Source organism: Anguilla rostrata, chromosome 16 (genome assembly GCF_018555375.3).
Source record: "Anguilla rostrata isolate EN2019 chromosome 16, ASM1855537v3, whole genome shotgun sequence".
In the NCBI taxonomy this organism is placed as follows: Eukaryota; Metazoa; Chordata; class Actinopteri; order Anguilliformes; family Anguillidae; genus Anguilla; species Anguilla rostrata.
The window spans coordinates 13,630,848-13,652,201 of record NC_057948.1 but is presented as its reverse complement, the minus strand read 5'-3'; the positions used below and the strand labels follow the sequence as shown (position 1 = coordinate 13,652,201).

At 48.1% G+C, this 21,354-nt stretch overlaps 1 protein-coding gene across 2 annotated transcripts in view; it reads right to left on the bottom strand.

The window, feature by feature from the left end:
* Positions 1 to 21,354, bottom strand: part of LOC135242159 (DENN domain-containing protein 2B-like) — a 60,728-nt gene that overhangs the window by 11,057 nt on the left and 28,317 nt on the right. For both annotated transcript variants that reach the window (XM_064313103.1, XM_064313102.1), the window contains 12 exons: positions 18,392 to 19,633; positions 15,708 to 15,853; positions 10,776 to 10,921; positions 10,107 to 10,304; positions 9,684 to 9,780; positions 9,379 to 9,423; positions 8,197 to 8,381; positions 7,332 to 7,441; positions 6,985 to 7,054; positions 5,833 to 5,910; positions 3,972 to 4,112; positions 3,163 to 3,311 (listed from right to left, as the gene is read on the bottom strand). In XM_064313103.1, the coding sequence (XP_064169173.1) occupies positions 3,163 to 3,311; positions 3,972 to 4,112; positions 5,833 to 5,910; positions 6,985 to 7,054; positions 7,332 to 7,441; positions 8,197 to 8,381; positions 9,379 to 9,423; positions 9,684 to 9,780; positions 10,107 to 10,304; positions 10,776 to 10,921; positions 15,708 to 15,853; positions 18,392 to 19,633 (2,607 nt within the window). The remainder of the gene's footprint in view (positions 1 to 3,162; positions 3,312 to 3,971; positions 4,113 to 5,832; positions 5,911 to 6,984; positions 7,055 to 7,331; positions 7,442 to 8,196; positions 8,382 to 9,378; positions 9,424 to 9,683; positions 9,781 to 10,106; positions 10,305 to 10,775; positions 10,922 to 15,707; positions 15,854 to 18,391; positions 19,634 to 21,354) is intronic.

Genomic DNA, 21,354 nt, shown 5'->3' with positions numbered 1-21,354 from the left:
TGTACTCCACAATTTTAGATGTGTAATAAAACATTTCACATGTGGTTGAAGTGCACATTCCCAGCTTCTATTTAAGGGTATTGTTATAAATTTTGGTTTCATTATGTAGAAATTACAGCACTCTTACTGTTTTTTCGTTATTTCTCAGCCATATAATGGCTTCCTTGATTTTCAATAGCACAACTCTGGTCCTCATGTTGACAAACACCCATAACAGACTCCAAAGGCAATCAAAAGCCTAGAACCAAAACTAGATACTGACAGCTCTTATACTTGCACTAAGGACGCAAATGAACACACCTGACTAATCAGAAACACCTGTGACACTTGTCCCAAACATTGACACCCTGAAATGGGGGGACTATTTAATAAGTGCTGTAATTTCAACATGGTAAATGTGAGAACTTTATTCACATGTGAATTGTTTGATTACAAATCTTAAATTGTGGAGTAAAGAGCAAACTCAATGAATGTCTTTGTCCCAAACATCACTATATGCATCAGTGCATCTGCAGTGAGACGAAAGCTCAGCAGAGACCCATTGTAAACAGCTCATCACACTGATATGAAAGGGTCGTACACGTACGGTCATCTATAGTGGTCCACCCGAAACCCAGACCAGTGTACCTGTAACTGAGCGAACAATCCATCCTGCTAGAACACTAATTTTTAAAGCGATCCGGTTTAAACTGTGTATCTGCTTATAGTAGCGGATGATTGGCGCGAGTAGGCCGCTTTCATGAATGTAGTGCGCACCATTTATGTTTGCCGGTTTGTCAACTCAAACACATTCACTACTGTACATCTGTTCACCACCATAATGTACTGAAAATAACTTAAACACACACATCTGGTTTCAAACATTAAATAGATTTATTTTAAAATATCAATTAAACGCAACATTAGGAGTTGCTACTAACCGTTGCTTGTTCCGTTTATTCCATGTTCAAACTGACATGACGTAATCCGAACGTCACAATTCTGTGCAATTTTATTGGAAGCGCTGGACAAGAAGAATTGGCTATTTTAGACGGGGGGAGACCAGAAATTGTATTCGTATTATCTTCTCATACCCAATTAGATAGGTGATTATTAAATATAAAGTAGCAACTGATAATATATGTATAATGATTTTATGTGTAAAAACATATGCTGTCATTTCTTCTGAGATAATTGAATATTGTATGGAAATGGTATAGTCCGGATAATGTGTAGTGTATTTATGCAGGTCATTGGCTCTCAGTAGGGGCCAGCAGTAGGTGGGTGTAATTGAATAGGAATAATTGACGTGCTGATTCTTTTGTTTTGTATGTGCAGATAAATATATGTATTTCTATGTAATATATGTAATTTTGTAAATCTCCAAAGTTCACTGTAAAATCCACCAACCAACCATCTTTGTAACAGTACCCTTGTTTATATTAGACCACCATTCATTCATAGTTGCTCAGGCCCTATTTTTATACGGTCTATGCTCAGGACTGAACTCAGTGTTTCTGGTTTCTGGCTCACAGGGTCTCTTGAGATAAAGCGCACAGTGCCACAATACTGTGGCATCCATGCTCATGTTTTACCCTCTACATTACAAAAGACCTGTGAGCCAATCAGAGGACAGCACTCAGTGACGTCATTTGGTGAGCGTGGTGCTGTGAGGGTCAGGGGGCGAGGGGCTGCAGTGGAGAGGAAATGCATTCTTTCCGCATGGCGTCACTGCCCCCCTCCCTTCCCAGAGGCCCCTGCACTGATGTTTGTTTTAATTGTGCTCTACTGTGTAAATACTCTCCCGAAAACCCGCACGGCCCACCCCAGGGGTCCATGACCTCCTCCTTTACCCTTCCCGGTCCTCCGGGACCCCTCTCTCTTATCTGCCCCTCTTGTCCCGGGTAACTAGCTTCTGGCTGTGCATTGACCCTAATCCTAAATTTAGCTTCAAATTGAGTTTTGAGCTTTTGGTTTTCTGGCTGCGGTCTTGCTTGCCTGCGTTCCTGCATGTCAAACTGCAATCCCTGCTAATGTCCCAGCAGAGGAACCCTGGAGGAGCAGGCTGGAGGGAGGGTGGGACTCAACCATCTATAGCAGGATCCACTGCAAGTGATCAGGGGGAAACACAGGCAGCAGATTGGCTGTATAATCCACACTCCCGCTTTTCGATTGGTCAATCCCGCACTCCCACGACTGTTACAGCTCTGTGATTGGCCAAATGGCTTTATTCCAGTGCCTGAATTCACTTTCACAGATGCCATTTGAAAAATTCACTCATAGCAGATAGTCCCATGAAACCCACAGCCATTAATGTGCCGATTCACAGAGTAAATCTGGTTAGAAGTTTCTGAGTTCTCCACATAGACCAGACATGGTTCAAACTGATATAAGTGGCCTCCCGATTGACCAAGTCATATTACACATATGTATGTGCGTGTGTGTGTTTGTGTGTGTGTGTGTGTGTGCATGCATTTGTGTATCTACAGCATAAACACTGGATCTGATGCATTCATGTGTCACACAGAAAGAACCTGCTGATGGCTTATTTAGGGCCCGTTTAAAAAAGTGAAACATTTCGCAACACAATAAAAGTATGTACTATAATTTTACATCATTGATGAAGGGGAACTCCTATATAAAGCACACTGTAGACAGATGAAGGGCAAAATGCATAAATAATGTGCAGGGAGACTAAAAGCTCTGTACATGAGAGCCAGAAAATGTTCCTTAAAAAGTCAACATTCCCAAGGATAGTTATCAGGCCAAAGCATGTTTGTCCCTGTGCAATAAAGTGAAAGAAGAAACTAAGTGCTGATATCTTGTCAGGAATGCAAGCCACTTCCTGACTTTTTTTATAGTTGGCTTTAGGCCACACACTAACAGCAGATCTAAACTCTTTTTTTAAGTACATTTTTTATTTCTATGTTCAAATTAATATGAATCCCAGCTCCTATCCTTCTCAAGTATTCAGAGCTTTATTGAGATGAGTGTTTCAAACTGAGCACAATCATAGTGCACGCTGGCTTTCATAAGATGAAGAAATAGCCTCACAAAACAGATTTAATCTTCATGAAATGAGAGCCTTCGGGGGCTAGAAGTCTCCAGGTGAAGCACAGAGGAAGAGCCTCACCTGAGCTTGCCCTGGGGAGACTCACCTGAGCTTCCCCTGGGGAGACTCACCTGAGCTTGTCGGCCACGAAGATGACCCTGCGCTCGAGCAGCAGCGAGGCGAAGACGCGCAACACCTGCCGCACGCTCAGGCAGCTGAACAGGCTCTCCAGGTCCACGTGCTCCAGCCGCGAATCCGCAGGCCGCCGCAGCTCCATCACCTGCAGGGCCAGTGGGGCCACAGCATTACTGTGGAGTTACCATAGCGCTTCACAACATCACAGCATGACAGCAATGCTGGGGACGCAGTGAGGTAATCATACAGGGTAGACTGCATGTCATTCAGTATGACTGTATAAATGTGTGGAACAGCTTGCCAGGTCAGGCAGTAGAGGCAGACACCATCAGGGTGCTTGGCAGTCTCTTAATTGTAGGTAAATGGCTAGCTTAGAAGGGTGGAATGGCCAGTTTGCACTGTAATGCCTTCCTATGTTCTTATGTTCAGAGGTATTCTCAGATGATTCAGCAGTAGTACGTGACAAGATTCAAATACTCAGCTTCACCCTGCAGCCTAACGTTTGGACCAACATCACAGACCTCTTACCCATCCCCACTCACTGTGCCTCTTAACTGCTTAAGACGGTTATCTCTGTGCTGACATGACTGCATGCATACATACGTGTGAGCGCGTAAGTGTGTGTAAATTAGTCTACTTCTATGTGTGTCTGGGTGAGTATGAGTGTATGTGAGTGAGGATGTGTGTGAGTCGGTGTGCAAATGTTTAGGCGCATATGTGTGTAAGTGTGTGCAAATGTTTAGGCGCATATGTATGTGAGGGTGTGTATGTGCCTAAGTGTGTGGAGAGTATTCTCTGAGCTCACCTCATTCCCTGCTCCAGGCAGGAAGGTCTTCACTTTGATGGTCTTTCCTGGGGCAGGAAAGGGTGACTCCATCAGGCTCCTCATGAAGGGGTATACCAGGGCAGCCGAAATGCCTCTGCGCCTCTCCACCTCATCCAAAATCTGCCGGTGGGACACAGGGCCATCATCATTGTGCCCGGATGACCCAAACTTGTCCCAAATCCCCCTTCTCTAGCCCAAACCCAAAAGCTGCTCCCCATTTCCCTTTTTAAATCCCCCCCTTTCCCAATTTGATACTGTAAATCATATATAATTTGCTACAGCCTCCCCTATCAATTGAGTAGGGCACAGACTAGCACTCCTCCAAAGCCCAAAGTGCTGCTTTGTATCCCACTGCAGTTTGCAGGTCAGGCTCAATTTGGAGGAAAACACTTTATGTGTGGCTATCGAGTGATGATTCCTCTCTGCCCTTTGTGATGCTAGAGCCACTCATGCATCACCCTGTGAGGCTGTTGGCAATAGTCAGCACTGCTGACATACCAGACCATGTGGCCCATTCATACAGTAGAACAGCAGCCCCCTAGTCGCCACCTCCAACCCCAAACCTGCCCCCAACCCCTCATCTCAGAGCCTAAACTCATAATTCTGGCCATGTCAGTAATGATTGATAAGTTCCAGATAACACCCTAGTCAGGCCCAACTCAGTTAACACGCCACTGTCTGGAAACTGCCGCTTTTTTCTTTCTGAGTGTTAACATCTTTCCATGGCCGTCTGTTAGGTCCTTCTGGAAAATGGCACACGATGAGCCCTGATTTTGCCAGGGCATCTGTTTTAGGGCTGGTTCTGATGGAAGGACTCCACTGGCTGGATACTAACATCAAAGGGTCATGTGACACCCCCATTTCCCATTGCCAGCTCTATCACTCCTTCCAAACTAAAACAGCCCTCTGATCTCATCTTGGTGCAGAAAGACCTTAACGGTTTTAAACTTGGCTGTTGTTACAGCCAAAAACCAGGGCATAACAGTGGTTTCATGACTGTGGGAGGCATTCAGAGTCAGTGGTCTACAGTAGGTACTGTCTCACTGTACTAGAGCACAGTCCTACAGTAGGCACTGTCTCACTGTACTAGAGTAGAGCACAGTCCTACAGTAGGCACTGTCTCACTGTACTAGAGCGCAGTCCTACAGTAGGCACTGTCTCACTGTACTAGAGCGCAGTCCTACAGTAGGCACTGTCTCACTGTACTAGAGTGCAGTCCTACAGTAGGTACTGTCTCACTGTACTAGAGTGCAGTCTTACAGTAGGCACTGTCAGTACTAGAGGCAGTCTACAGTAGGTACTGTCTCACTGTACTAGCCAGTCCTACAGTAGGGATGTCACTGTACTAAGGGGTTTAGATGGGGCAGCTCCATTCTATGAGATACATAACAGTATTGTACGGAACAGATGCCCTTTTCACAGTGCAGTAGTTATACCTCTTTTCACTTCAGTTAGAATGAAATGCTTCTTTTCTGTGGAAAATAAAATTTAAATTCTCATCTACATGGCCCCTGCACCAGGTCAATTTCACAGTTAGGCTTGCTATATAAAATGTACTGTTGTTAAGGAACTCTGCCCTCTCTTAATATGATCAAAAAGTCGGATTTAAGGACAAAGAGATGCCAAAGCCTGCCTGCCATGTGAGCAGTGCTGGGGAAAGGGCTGCATGAGGGGAAACGCAGAAAGACTGAGGAGGGCTGGAGCTGAAAAGAGCTGGTGCAGGAGTGCTGCATGTTCCCTCAGCGCTGGGGGCGTGGCAGCGAGACAGGCCTCACCACTGCGCTCACCGTCAGCAGCTCAGCCCACTTCATTTGCAGGTAGTGCCAGAGTGTGAGCTTACCTTGGAGAACAGGTGGAAACAGCCCAGCCGGCTGATCACACAGTAGACCTCCGGGAGGCGGGGCCCCTTCCCGCAGGGCTGGGGGGGAGAGAGAGAGTCACGTGAGTGCTGGGAACGGCCAGACCAGACCTTGATGCAGGGAAAGCTGCAGCCGTGTGCGTGTTTTTAATTTGCATAGACGATGACTGAAGTCTGGGAGATAATCTTACAGAAGTGCCAATCAGGGCTAAGTGCCTTTCATTTGAGAGGAAACATTATTCCAAAGCCAACACAGGTGTGCTAATCTCATCGCTAAAACACCACTGACCAGCTTCTTACTGAAGCCAAACAAAATCCTTGAATGTGGGTTTTAGACAGACACACACACACACACACACACACACACACGTGCACACACACACACACACGCACGCACACACACACACACGGGAGAAATGCCACTTCTTTGGTCCATGTAAGGTTCATAGCTCCCTGTGCTCTCTAAGTGGGGTGGTTAAATGGAGTATGAGGGATTTGGTTCTAATCACAGTGCTGAGGAGTGCTTCATTGCTGCCAGCCTCAGGAAGTCCAGCAGGCAGAGGGTGGGGTTAAATGGACAAATGTACCCCAGAATGCTGGGCCAAGCAGAGGTACAGCACAATTGCTAGCAATTACACAGCATGGCTGATCTACTCATACCTATACACTGCCTGCAGATGGGACAAGTCCTCGGACAGGACTTAACAGGAAACAGGGGTAGTGCAGAAGAGGGTAAGAGTGAAACTTTATCAGTGGGCTGTGTTTCATTGTAACAAGTCCAGACATTTCAGACTTTCTTTCTCACCCTTCTTCTGAGAAAGCCTCATTAAATGGAAGGTGATACAGCCCCTCCCCCTCAGGGCCACGAAGGAAAATATTACTAAATAGACTCTGTGGTGGACTGACTGTCATTAAAACAACAACCATTCATAACCATTGCATTACATTACAGGCATTTAGCAAACACTCTTATCCAGAAAGACTTACACAACTTTTTACATAGCATTTACATTGCATCCATTTATACAGCTGGATGTATGAAAAAATAAAAATAATAACACAACGTAACTGGCTGAAACAAGCAGTTCACAAGAGGATGGTAGGTTGGTGGTAGGGAGGAATGTGAGTGCTTACCAGCAGCCTTCTGCAGTATCCAAAGCACCTGCTCCCATCCTCTCCAGTCAACATGAAGGAGAAAGTCTCACTGCAGTCAAACACACAGGGTCCACAGCATTCACATTTAGGCACTTATCCAGCTCTTCGGGTTCAGTAATTCTGCTCAGGAATGGAACGCCAGTGTCCCACCTGGTAATCAAACCTCTGAGTTCCAAGCCCAGTTCTCTAACTATTCATTTACAACGCAGTCATGTACAATACTGCAGGTGATAAGGAGAGAAATCTTCATCAGGCAATAGCTCTAACCACCTAACCACCAGCGCCTGGTGTAACTCGGTGGCGGTTATGATACAGTAGGACCCTACCTGCTGTACTCAGACACTGGGCTCCAGTCCTTGGCATCGGGGAAGCAGAACTGGGGGATGGCCTTGAGCCGCTGCTCAGCCTCCCTCATCTGCTTTGTGGGCCTCTCGAGCTGGGAGGAAGAGGAGGAGGAGGAGGACAGCTCTTAGACAAACAGCATTTTACAGACACAGAGAGAGACCTCTGCACTGGCTGACAGTCCTCATTCATTTCCAGGGCTTCCTGTAAACTGCACACACTGACAATAAATGGCTCTAACCCATCAGACCAAATATAAGCCAGCACTCACTAACATTAACTAAACGAATAAACACAATCACAGACAATATATAACCCCAGCAATCTCATGCAGACACCAGGATTCTTCAGAACTTCAGAAAGGATCAATAAACTCCCGTTGACATTTAAGCAATGACCTTAATTGCACACAGGATTTACATCTGGTTTGTTCTGCCAGACTCGTAAATGTCTCCACAACAGTGGCTGCAGACAGACACTATCAATATCTAGACTAAAGAAGATGACACAGAACCAACACTGAAGGGACTAGCCTGGCCCTCTCTGGCCCATAGCTATCAAGCATAGGGGTCCCCAACCCTGGTCCTGGAGAACCACAGGGTGTACTGGGGTCCTCATGTCCTGGTGAGTTGCACGGTGTGTTGTCTTTCTTTACTCAACCCTTAATTGACCAGTTAAATCAGAATCAGAATCAGAATCAGAATCGTATTTTATTGCCAAGTACATTTACACATACGAGGAATTTGTTTTGGTCAACACACCGAAGAAGCTGAGTATACATTTTTATTCTGGCACATCTGACCCGATCTGGTTTTGGCATTTTGATGATTTTGGCAGTTAGTGCATTACCTTGGGGAACTGGTAAGTGACCTCTGGGGTGTAGGAGCTCTTGCTGGGCTTCTTCTTCAGGGACACCACCACAAAGTACTGGAAGAGCTCTCGCTCCTGCCACTCCAGCAGCTGCAGCTCCAGAGTGCGGTAGCTCGGGGCGCACTGCAACATCGTCTGCAGCTTCTGCAGCCGCTGCGTGTGTGCTGCAGGGACAGAGAGCCCTTACATTACCGCTCACATGCGCATGTGCGACTGCAGCTTCCGCAGCCACTGCGTGTGTGCTGCAGGGGCAGAGAGCCCTTTCAGGCCTGTTCACATGCGCATGTGCGACTGCAGCTTCCGCAGCCACTGCGTGTGTGCTGCAGGGGCAGAGAGCCCTTTCAGGCCTGTTCACGTGCGCATGTGCTACTGCAGCTTCTGCAGCCGCTGTGTGTGTGCTGCAGGGACGAGAGCCCTTACATTACCGCTCACATGCGCATGTGCGACTGCAGCTTCTCGTCTGTACCACCGGAACTCATTCGGTTTCTGATGACCATTAGCTGTGCCAGTGCAAGACTGTTTAGATTTCACTCTCACTTTGTTTTGGGGTCTTCCTTATATGCATTGTAATCCACCACATGTTCTATTCACACCACACTTCTTCCTGTTTCTGATAATAAGGCTCACCAGCATTTTATTAGCTAGCATTTCATGAATGTTAAAAAAAATGTCGGAAATACTGTGATTCTGCATCAGTGAAACTACAAGGAAAATGTGCAGCTTTCCATGGCTGGATTAGAAGAGTATAGAAACAGAAACCAGGTAAGCCTGTTTCCACAGTGATTAAAACCAATCCACAGTGTCAACCTGTGTGTGTGTGTGCTTGTTTGGAAACACACAATTCATACAGAAGCACACTGGAGGTCACTGATGGAGATATGCAGCCAAACTGTATTGTCCCAATCCCTCCTATGCTCCCTAATGCCCTTCTAATGAAATACAGGTTTTGTGCTGGCATGCAGAGCTCTGTGTTTATGGGTCTGATCCAGCACAAGCCTGAGGAGCGTCTGCTCTGCTTAAAGGCCTCTTTCCCGACACAGAGCCTGCTGGGAAATCACAGGGCTTGCACGCTTGTTTGCGCTCTGCATAGCTCTGCACTAGACCCAAACTCTCCGCCCTGCTCCTGGGGACTGCTTTCAGCGGCGTGCATCGATCTCTCACCTTTGAACCTGTCATCCGAGTCGCTCTCACTCTCGCTGTTGTCATCTGCAAACAAACGAGAGACAGATCAGCTCACCAGCAGACATCAGGGCAAACCTGCAGTCCTGTCTCAGCATGGTACATGTATGTGTCTGTGTGTGCGTGTGTGTGTGTGTGTGTGTGAGTGAGAGAGCGTGTGTGTGTGCGTGCGTGTGTGTGTGTGTATGCGTGTGAGTGAGCATGTGTGTGTGTGTGTGTGTGTGTGTGTATGTACGCGTGTGTGAGAGTGTGAATGTAAATGGAGGTCTAAGCAGGAAGAGCATTACCTCTCAGAGAGGCTGTGTCGATGTTGGACAGAGACAGCTTCTTCAGTCTCTTCTTCCCACGTTTGGTGCAGTAGATGGAGTTAATTCTCTGCACCAGCTGGAAACAGCAACGGGAAGCACAGTGTTTATGTGTTTTTCCACGGGAGCACAGGGTTAAAGCCTCACAAAAATTAAATTATGCCTTGGCTTTCCTAGCCCACATACTGCTCGTAATTACAGGCAAATGATTTTATATGTGCTGCATGTTGGGTACTGCGGTTTGACACCACGCAGCGCCCCATGCCAACCCATCCCCCATCAGAGAGAGGGGCCTGAAACAGCAATGAGCAGTACTGTGTCGTACCATACTGTGTCATGCAGTACCATACTGTGCTGTGCCGTGCCGTACCATACTGTGCCGTACCCTACTGTGCCGAGCCGTACCTTGGGCACCCTCCGGTGTGAGTAGGAGGCCAGTGAGTCGCTGGTGGTGCTAAGGCTGTCGCTCAGCAGGCGGTGAGAGGCGGGCATTAGCAGCATGTCGTCGTGGCTGTGCCGCTTGGTCAGACGGGCCGTGCGGTGGCACTTCCTGTCCGCAGCACCAGGGAGGCGCAGGGATTGGCTGCTGGGCTTAGATGTCAGCTGAGGGGAATAAAAGAAGGCACATTCATGAAAGCAAACAAACACCGCATTGCGTGAAAACCACATGGGGTACACCAAGGTCATCACAGACACACTTAACACTGTACCAATTCCCCACTGTTGATCCTACTGTCAAAGACTCTCTTTAAACCCACAACAGCAATTCTCTGTTACACATGCCCAAAACAAGCTGCTGCCACTTTAAGGCTCCCACTATGCCAGCTGGGTCCACCAGGAGAACTGGGCTGGCACATCACACAGTGCTGAAACATCACTTCCTGTCGACACTCATTTATGAACTAAATCTTCCTCATTTGCTGTGAGACTCATCTTGGCTTGACTCCTTGGTTTGTGTGGCTCTGAAGACTCTGGCTCTGTGTAGGTTTGCCAAGCTAAATGCTGGAGGGTAAGACCCCGGCTCGCTTTACCGAAGGAAAACACCTGGCTGTTCCGATAAAGGTGATGTATTACCTGGGCAGGTGTACCAAACTTCCTGTCCTGGGGGGGCCACATCCTGTTGGACTCCTCCTGGGAGCTCTCAAATAACAGGCGGGCCTTTCGTCCCCCTGCCCGGCCCTTCAGGTCCACATCCTCATACGGGTTCTCTTTCTGAGACTCTGTGGAGGGGGAGGGGGAAATTTCAGTCTGGTTAAAATTCAAGAAAACACCAGCTGTAAGGTAGCTGTATTAAAAGTAGGGAAAAATCATGTTAAATATTGTGTGTGTGTGTGTGTGTGTGTGTGTGTGTGTGGTGTGTATGCGTCTGTGTGTTGTCGTGTATGCGTCTGTGTGTTGTAGTGTATGCATGTGAGGGTGTGCGTGTGTGCTCGCTTGTGCGTGTATGTGTGTATGTGTGGTGTGCATGCTCCTGTGTGTTATCGTGTACGCGTCTGTGTGTTGTGTATGCATGTGAGGGCGTGTGTGTACAGGGGTAGAGTGAAAGAGAGAGTGGAGCCTCCTTGATGTGAAGGGGACTGAGTTTAGAGAAGGTGAGTCATGCAGGGAGGTAGGGAATTTGGAGACTGAAACAGACTCTTGGCTGCCTCCGATCATCTGATGTATTGTTTCTACTGAGTATGGGTGAGTCACTGCCAGAACTCGCAGACTGTGGGAAGGGGGGGGTGTTTGGGGGTCTGCTCCTCACAGCTGACTATCAGCATAACTTCAGCATTTCGGTAACATAAAAGCATTGACATAATAATATGATCAGGATTACCGTAATGACACAAAGTGTCGCTACAATGAGTGGAGAGCACACATGAGCAGGAGTACAGGCTTCACCCAAACCTGCATCTCTAATGACTGTGATTCCAGTTACCACATAGATTCAATTACGAAAATAACCAGCATGAGAAAACACTTTTGTTACACTACTGAGGATGTGTATTTAAGGGTGTTATATTAATTACATATAGAAGGATGTCTTTAAAGGGAAAAAAACTAATGCATGTTTCCCAGCGCCAAATCCTTCTGTGATTTAAAATCATGACACACTAGAGTCCAACATTTTATGGTGTTTTCCCTCCTCATAAGGCCGTTGCTCCAGTCACACATTCTTTATAAAAAGCCATGCTGTGCTTGTCTGAGTTCAATGTCGTGCCACAGTCACAAAGCAGCAGACGGAATTTAGAGCTCTTTACTGCCAAAATTCTGGAACCTTAAAGAGTCTTCCATTGTTTCCCCCTCACGTGGTAGTCAGTGGCTGGGAACCACACAAAAAAAAGAGGCAACTGGGCTTCTGAGCAGTTAGCCAATGAAAAATCCATGGTCTCTTTGATTAGCGCACACCAACATTTTTAATGACATCATGCTGAGCCCTCTGTTCATTTACTCTGTTAGAGACTACACTGCCATTATCATGTAAATATGACAGCAAAAAACCTGTATCTCCAGAAACAGTGGATATCTGGCATACTTGTGTTTGGTTCTTTCATTATTTTCCTGGGATGTACATTCAAAGCAATTTGTGCAAATCAACTGAGCTACACGTCAATTGAATATGATGTGCAGGGCAGGCCTTATCCTGTAATCTCCGTATGAGATCATAAAGCCCAGCCTGCCTGAATCTAACTGCTCTGCCAGATAATAATAACTTCAAAGAGTCTTCCCATAATTCACATCCTCACACTGACAGATAATGTAACCTCATAAGTAAACAACCCAGAACTTTCCTTCCACTTTTTCATGCTCTAACTGAGAGAGAACTAGTGACCGTGTGTGTGGATGCCTTACTACAGTTCTGGAGGCACTGCGCCATACATTATTACTACTGGAAAGCAGACAGTTGAACCCTACGTGGTATAGGGTATTGATCGGGTCCCCCACACACCAACAATTACAGAGGGGAGTGTTGACTAATCACAGCACATGCACTACAAATCAATCATAGCACAAATACAGGAACCAATCACTACACAAACATGAGAAGCAATCACAGCACAAACGCGAAAACCAATCACAAAGCAAACACAAGGACCAGCCACAGCACAAACACGAGGACCGCTCAATGCTTAACCATGATGACTTCAGCCCCAACATCAAACCTCACTCTCGCCCGTGTTAAAGTAGGCTTGTTTAAATGCAGACACATGGGTCTCCCCTGACCTCACACATAGGCATGTGCTGCAGAGCAGGCTGGTCATAATGTCAGCAGCAATGTTTCTACAGACATAGCCAGAGCCAAATGGAGCCTGACACCATGTAGCAAATCAGTTTGTGAAGGAGCGGCTTGTGATAAAACCGTACTGAGCACTGCATGACGACAGCACACAGTGTCTCAGAAGAAAGCCCGAACGATTGCTCTGAAGTATTCAGCGTTTCAGAGGTTTAGCAGCCGGGACAATCTGGGTGAAGCATGTGATCCCTACAGCCCTTTCATGGAGAGCACTGCCGTCTTTCACCATCAGCACAGTCAGCCGGTTCAGCCCAGGGGACCTTTTTTGATGCCTCCTTAAAGGATGAAGGAACCACCCCCTGGTGAAAAGGCAGTGGAGACCCTCCGCTGTGTGTCTGCTAGGTAAAGGATGAATATAGAGGAGCTGAATGGTCTGTTCTCATCACTACATATTCTTATGTTTTCATGCACTCCTCTCATTCCATAAGCACTACACATGGCCTGTTATTACCCTCCATAAATGCTCATGGCAAATTATGCGCTTCATAAGACTAAATAAGCATGACAATGCCTGTCGAAACCACTCATAACAGCTTATGGACTATGTCTGTAGGACTGGGTACAAACACAACACAAACTCTCTCTTGCTCTCTGAGCTGATTTGAGCTGAATCATTTAGAGAGATGTCGCTGATTCCAGCATGTCTGAGCTGTAAGCTGACGCATTAGAGAAACGCTGGAATAAAGCACAATTTCTCTCACTCTACAGCCAGGCACAATGGGAAATTTGTTCAGAAAGCTTGTTCATTTTTCAGTTTGGAGATATAAGCAGCCCAAAATTGTCCCACTACAGAACTAAAAAAAACGAAAAACCGCAATGACACTTCAAAAACAGTGATGCCAAGAAACAGCTAAAATATTCTGAATGCAGAATTTAACCAGTACCATAGACATTATGTGATGTGTTTGTAGAGATCAAACAGTCCCATGTTTGCTCTGCATCAGGCCTAACTGTAATCACTGGAGGTGCTGCGTAAACACAAAGGGTACTTTGTTTGGATGAGCACAAGGAAGTCACACAGCTTCCTGTGGCTGCATCTGCATGCACTGCCCAGAGCCAGCAGTCACCAACACGCATATGACCGCGCACGTGGTGGTCGACAAGGACACCCGGCTGGACCGCACACGATGGAAGTTCAGCAGTGCTCCTGAGAATTCCATGTTTCATGCTGCTCAGTCTGCGGTCACCTCCTCCCCTAACCCTAGGGCAGCGATGGCGGAACCTCCAGCCTGAAAACCTGGCCTCAGCAAACCAGCGTTCCCTCCGAAACAGCGCGTTTCTGTCTCCGGCTTCAGACGGCGGCTCTCCTCCGCACCGCCCCAGCCCCAGCGCCGCTGACGCTCGGCCCTGAGGCCAGACAGACTTGCATCAGAGCCATGCAGGGCTGCGGGAGTCAGTGCCTGTGCCAGGTGCTCAGAAAAAGGAATCCAGCCTGTTTAACGGTTACCCAGTGTGCCAGCCCCTGGGTCACCCCCCAGAGAAAAAAACACACTGCTCTGTGAGTACGACACGCAGCTTTACCCGTCTCCGAAATCAGCAGGGCCCAACAAGCCTGCGCAGAAGGTCAGCCATTTCCCAAAGCCTCGCTCCTGCATCTCCAGAGCAGGAAGTGGAGTCGCACTCAATTTATCTGCGAGTTCAAAGTGCAGGGGCACTTTCATCTTTTAGGAGTTGAGCACAACAAATACACATCCTGTCCGCTGCCCCGTTCCTTATAGCCTCATAAATCTCAACAGCAATGGGTTCTTTTCTTTGGTGTTTATAAATCTGTGTGATCCAACACAACATTGTATGTAAGAATTCACATTGATTTACCGCAGACTGCTAGCAAACAAAAGGCTTTGTGAACTCTCATCAAATCACAGTCATATTAGCCACAATAAAACACATGTTGTTAGCATGACATAAAAGATTTGTAATGTTAAGGTTAATTGATTTAAAACACATTAATTCATAAAGAATCAAACAGGGGGACATATTTAACTGAGCAGTTTCCATAGGGTGAAATTCTTTCCCCAAAGGGACAGAATTGTAAATTCAAATATTTGTTGGGTAAAAATCTTGCTTCAAAAAACCTTATGTTATTTAGGTCAGTTAATCTGGAATGAAAACACAGCACAAATCAAAAACCATGACTGTCAAATTCCTCAGAACAGAGGGAGGACAGTCTCATACAACCCACGCGTGGCTGCTGGCTTTCAGATCTACATGGATATAGCATTGAGAAAAAACTCCTCTACTTTCCATACATTTCAGCAGAAAAACGTCATCTAGAAATCAATGTTTCCAAGTAAAATATTACTCTTCAGCTGTGTGCCAACACACAGGCAAAGAAACAGCAAATCCCAAAGAATCAAGGTGTGTTATTTATGTTGGCAACCATTAGGTTGTGAACATTAAGCCACGCCCATGACCCACATGTCAGACATTTCAGATTTCCCAACACACCACCCACTAAGTGAGAGTCCCTTAGAGTTCACTCCCTCTTGCAGGGTGACTGATGTTATCAGCATTATGGATGCTGCAACAATGCTGCCGTACTAAGGAGGTTCATCAGCCAGGATCTAAACCCATAATACTTGGGTTGAGCATACAGCATTTGGGTCTAAACCCAGGATTTGCACTGAATCCACAGAATTAGGATTCCAACCCACATTATGTGTGCTGTACAGCATTATTCCTCTCCCCACGCTTACCCAAAATGTCCTCATAAACATCGCTGTGCTTACCCAGGATGTCCTCGTAGGCACTCTCCTCTAAAGTGCTTTTAGAGCCGGGTCGGCTGCGCGTCTCCGTGGGGGCGGAGCCATTCTCCATGGATAACAAGAGCTGGGAGGAGCCAAGGCTAGCTGCGTCCTCTGACTCGCCCGAATCCCTGGGGGCACAGGGGGTGAGAAATGAAGAGAGGACGAGAGAGGGAGATGAGATGGAAAGCAGGACAGGGGGAAAAAACAAAAGAAAAGGGGGAGAAGAGAGAGAAGCGCATGGCATTAATAGGGGTTCATTTGGACAGTGTGTATGAAGAGCACAGAGACGGTCCAGATAGCCTGGCTCACCCTTGCTATCCTCCGCTGGCTAATCGCCATGGACCACCTGAGCAGATCAAAGACCATTCCAGAGGCCCGGGCCCTATCGGCGGCACGGGGCTGGGTAACAGACCAGCAGCACAGGGCTGCAGGCTGCTGTGCTAGGACTCCACTCCACAGCTGTCCCCCACTTGTTTATACTGCGCCTGAGACACATCCCAGAATACTTTCTCACCGGATGCAGGATGAAAGCACAGCTCCGCGCAGTAGGGGAGGAGGTGCTCCCTTGGAAACCAGCACCCAGGACAGCCAAACGCAACGTGATCTGCAGTATCAGTGTCTGTCTCCAAACCAAAGCTAGGACATGCTCCACTCACAAGGCCTCCAAGTCGCAGACTATCTCTTTCATTTGTTGGGGGGTATAGCGGGAGTATCGACCTTCAGTCACACTGCCAGGTGGTTTCTGTGCCACCAAGGCAGATGAGGGCTGCAGTCCATAAGCAAGATACCAAGGAAACAGCGATGGCAGAACAGCAGAACTAACCTCCTGAAACAGGGACAGTGATCACCAGGAAACCCGAGGCCTTATCATAATTCCCCCCACCATTCCCACCTTTTCACAGAGTCTCTGTTATTGCTGCTTCCAGATCCAAAGGGCGATGCATCTATGCTTTAATGTAAGTCTGCTTGGAACTCCTTAAAAAGACTTTGCAAAAATGTTGGACGGTGAGGACAGCATTTTTACAGCTTTGGACAGGAACAGGGCACCCGGTCTGAGAGAGGAGAGTGTGTTTTAGATTAGATGGTATTTCAACTGAGGCTGACTTCACTTTGCCTTTAAATATTCACACTGCCTTCCTGATGCTCTTTCATTTCAACCTCATTAATCATTCGTTAAAGTACAGCTGTTCAGACCAATAAACAAACAAAAAATATTTTATACATTTTCTTTTTAAAACCATTTTCTATCCACTATTCTTTCCGCATCACTTAAAAACCTTCAGATACAAAGGAGTGCAGGCAAACTAGCAGCCACTGCTCACTTTCATTCTGCAGCCCAGCAGCTGAGCTGCTCAGCCATTATGCACTCCATAGTGCAATCCATAGTGCACTTCATAGAGCACTCCATAGTGCACTTTATAGATCACTTCATAGTGCACTCAATGGTGCACTCAATAGTGCATTTCATAGTGCACGTGTGCAATGAGGCAAAGACAATGCAGTCAACTGAAAGCCCTCCTCCATAGGCGAAACTACGGCCAATTGTTAGCTACCCTGCGGGGGTGACAAGAAGCTTTATGGACACTCACGACAGACTGGCAATTGTCTCTTCAGCGCTTGTGATGAACATTCTTTAAGAAAGCCAGAGGAATCTCACTGCTCTAGCGGCCAAGGACAAAGACTGGGCTCATGATTCCACTCCAGCTTTCACAAATATGGGAAGCTATGAGAAGAGAGCGTCAAACATAGCCTCATACTACAGAACTATGCTCTTCATGAGAAGCCAAAACTAACATCGCTTAGCAAGAGAGTAAGACTTAAACCTTGAGCAAATGAGCAGCAGACGGTGTTGACCTCAGCCAACCAAACCCAAGATGTGGTCCCAAACGGTTCATGACAAAGCAGACAAAGAGAAATAATCCCAGCAGATCACGCAGAGAACACCCCATAATTCACAGACTAGAACAACATCAACAAAAAAAAATAGAACCTAGATCTTTGCCCTTTGCATTCTCCAGGAAGTGTTTGATATACTTCAGGATCCAAGGAAAACAACTAATCGTCTTGCCTTGGGAACTCTCATAAGGGAGCTAAACAAATTCACAGCCATCCTGTTTCTCTGCACATAAATAAACCTTGTTCTGCCTTACAGCTGCATGAATGTGAAACGCTCTTGCCCTGTCATATCTTTCCAGTGTGGCCTGTTCTGCTGGATAAGCAGCCACATCGACACGTTTCAGCCTGTGAGCTCAAGGAACAACACAGAAAACGCCAGCCACAGAGCTGTGTCCAAGGAAAGCTGGACAGACAAGTGCACATAGTCACATTCTGATAATTAAGAGCACGTGCAAATGTCCTTTGGCAAATGCATTGTCCTCGTATGATCCAATTGAAATGCATTCCTTCCTCTTTCCAATCCATCCTTCAGCAACAACATAACAACATTTCACACCTCATCTAATGCGTGGCACAGTTATGGTTCATAACATTTCAATTCAGGTAATTCTGATTTGAACAGTTTATGAATAGGAATAATGCCCAATGCCCATAATGATTTATGAGGATTTTTAAATTCACTAACGGATTTCCAGAATTGAAGGAACTGAAATGGAATAGGCCTCCGATGGAGGGCAGGACCATGGGCAGGCCGGACAGCGCTCTCTCACCTGTCCGTGGTGTGGGAGCCCCCATCCTGGGTTCGGCTCGTGCGGGGCGCAGGGCTGGAGGGGAGTGCGGGCGGGGACTCAGAGCTGCTGTTGGGAGGTAGGCCATTGCTAGGCGATGCGCCGCCGTTATTGCGGTTGACCTCGTACTCGAAGGTGCGTTTGGGTTTGGGCACAGGGTTGACTGGGGTGGTGGTGCCCCCTGGTGTCTCGGGGGAGGGGGGCAGCTCAGCAGAGCTCCCGCTGCCCCTCTGCCTGGCCCTGGAAGGACCTGGGGAGCAGCCGGGCTCAGTGGTCCCCGAGCAAACGCTGCTCCTCTTGCTGATGCTGGGGCTGTCCGAGCTCCCTGGCCGGCCTACCCCAGAGCCCCTGTGGGGCGTCCTGTCCTGGGCCCGCGCGTAGCAGCTGCTGGGGTACTGGGGCACGGCCGAGGGGCTGTCCTTCAGCACCTGCTCAATCTTCTGAATGCGGCTGAGGACGGCTGAGGTGTCTTTGCGGGAGGAGAGGGAGCGCATGAACAGCCCCGCGGGCTCCGCCTTGCGGGGGCCAGCCGTGGGCTCCCGCTCGGACAGGCTGGCCTCGTCCTCCTCCGTCTCCGGGTACGAGCACTCGGAGAAGGCTGCGCTCATCCTGCGCACGTCAAAGGTTTTATCACTGCAGGGGGAGGACAGGAGGCTGGGACAGCCCTCGCTCCCCCCTGCTCTCTCCCCTGAGGGTCTCTTCTCCAGGCACAGGCTCATCCTAGGAAGAGCCACACGCCGGCACTCCCATTCCGAAATCTTCCTGCGGATGGCAGAGGGGTGGGCAGGGCTCTGAGTGCAGGGGGAGGAGGAGGAAGGGGAAGGGGCGGGACCCAGGGACAGGGTGCTCCAGCCCACGGGGCCGGTGTTCAGTCCACCCCCGGCTGTACCCCCGTCCTGTCGGTTCTCCTTCTGCTCTTGCCCGCTCCTGGCCCCACACCCGGCCCTGGCCCCGCCCCCCACTGGCCTGTAGATGGAGAGCTTGTTGTCCAGGCAGCTGATGCTGCGGGCCTTGATGAGCCGGCTCTGGGTCTGGAAGTGGGAGCGAAGAGGGGAGCTGCTCCGGAGGGGGCTGCTCTGGTTGCCCCAGTCCCTCAGGCTCAGGAGCCGGCCCTTGCCAACCTGGCTGTATCCACCCTGCCCGACACACTCCTCACCGTCACTTAGGGGGTGAACCAGCCCTCTGCCAGCGCTGAGAATGGGAGGGGGAGATGCTGACTGGCACCTGAGACAGAGAGAGAAAGAAAGAGAGAGAGAGAGAGGGAGGGAAAGGGAGAGTGAGATGGAGAGGGAAAAGGAAATTGAGAGGGAGGAGAGAGAGGGAGACAGAGAGAAAGAGTGAGAGAGAGGGAGGGAGAGATGAAGAGAGAGAGAGTGAGAGAGAGAGGGAGAGACAATCAGAAAATCAGGCAAGACTTATGGTGAGCCTCCCACGCCTCACGGGCAGAGGTTGAATCACAGGTCATGGTACCTTCTGAGCTGAGATCCCTTCCCTACCTGTTAGCCTGCCTGCTTTACCTTCCGGAATATAATAAAACAAGCAAAAACGAGGGCAGACTGTCTGCTGCCCTTTAAAAGAAGAAGGAAATCTCTCTTCAGTACAATCTGTGCAGCTCTTGTTGCGTTTGTTCCTGAAAGAGAATAAGCGTCTTTCTCAGGCCATTAAACAGCTTGAAAAGGAATCGAATGTCAAGCACAGCTGGGAGTACCTCTGCCGTGCTGACTACAATGAAGGAACAGGGTGTGGAATACAGGTGAGTTACCTCAGGTGTGTACTGACTGGCACTGGATTAATCATTGCTCAAATTTAGAGAACATGGACAGAAACATAACACACACCCTTCAAAGTAGGTGGAGGATGAAAGAATCTTAAGGTTTCTGCTCGGATAATAGTCAATGCCAGTGCCCTTGTCCACTGATGTAAAATAATCATGGAAAAGTCCCTTCACTAATTTGACACAACTTTGGCCAATTCCGAATCGGAAAAACAGACCAGGCGAAATAATCCAGAAAATCTGGCGAAAAGCCGCGTGGATTTTTCCACATTATTAAAACGACTGGGGTGGAATGCAATGTGGACCCCACACACGTAACCACAGCAACCGGGCGGACTGAGAGATGAAACGGCCAGACCGCGTGCCGCTGTGCTCCGATCTCCTATTCCTCAGAGGCATGCACCGGAACATTTCTCTCTCTTTCTTTACCGCTCTCTCTCTATCCTTCTCTCCAGTACATATAAACAGCTTCCCAGGACCCACAGAAAGGGCCCCTCTCTATGTCCACTGTTCCTTCATTCTCCACACACTGCACCCCAGCCTTCTGATGGGTTACAGGGTTTTAAAAAAACCACAGAGTAAGAAGAAAGAACAGTGAGTTTCTCACCACTCCGGAACTCTGCTTTTCCTCCACAGGCTTACGGAAAGCTGCTCCCACACGGCCCCTGTTTGCAAAACTGAGGCTGGGAGCGGTTATGTCACCAAGGTGGTTAGAATAACTGAAGCCAGCTGGGAGGAGGCCAGCACAGTGATCCCAGGTGCAGGTTTGGACAGATCACACCACACCTTTTCTGCACAAAGCAGACACGCCTGCACAGGGGGAGGATGTGTGCAAGAAAGAGGGAGGGGCATAAGGGGGGGCAGTTGGATTCATACTTTGGATTCATATATTGCTCCACACTAGGAAGCCACTCCCCCCCCCCAAAAAAAACAAAAAAAAACACAGACACTACAAAATTGCAGCACATCCCCTGATTCCACTGAATCTGCCACCAACAGACCATCAACCCCCAAACTAGCCAAAGCACACATAGATCATCAAATGTGGAACTACCACAAGCACAGACACATATTAACCAAACAGCCACTGACACAGCAGGTAGCCACTCTCACTGAGCAGACAGCCTGTGACACAGCAGGTAGCCACTCCCACTGAGCAGACAGCCAATGA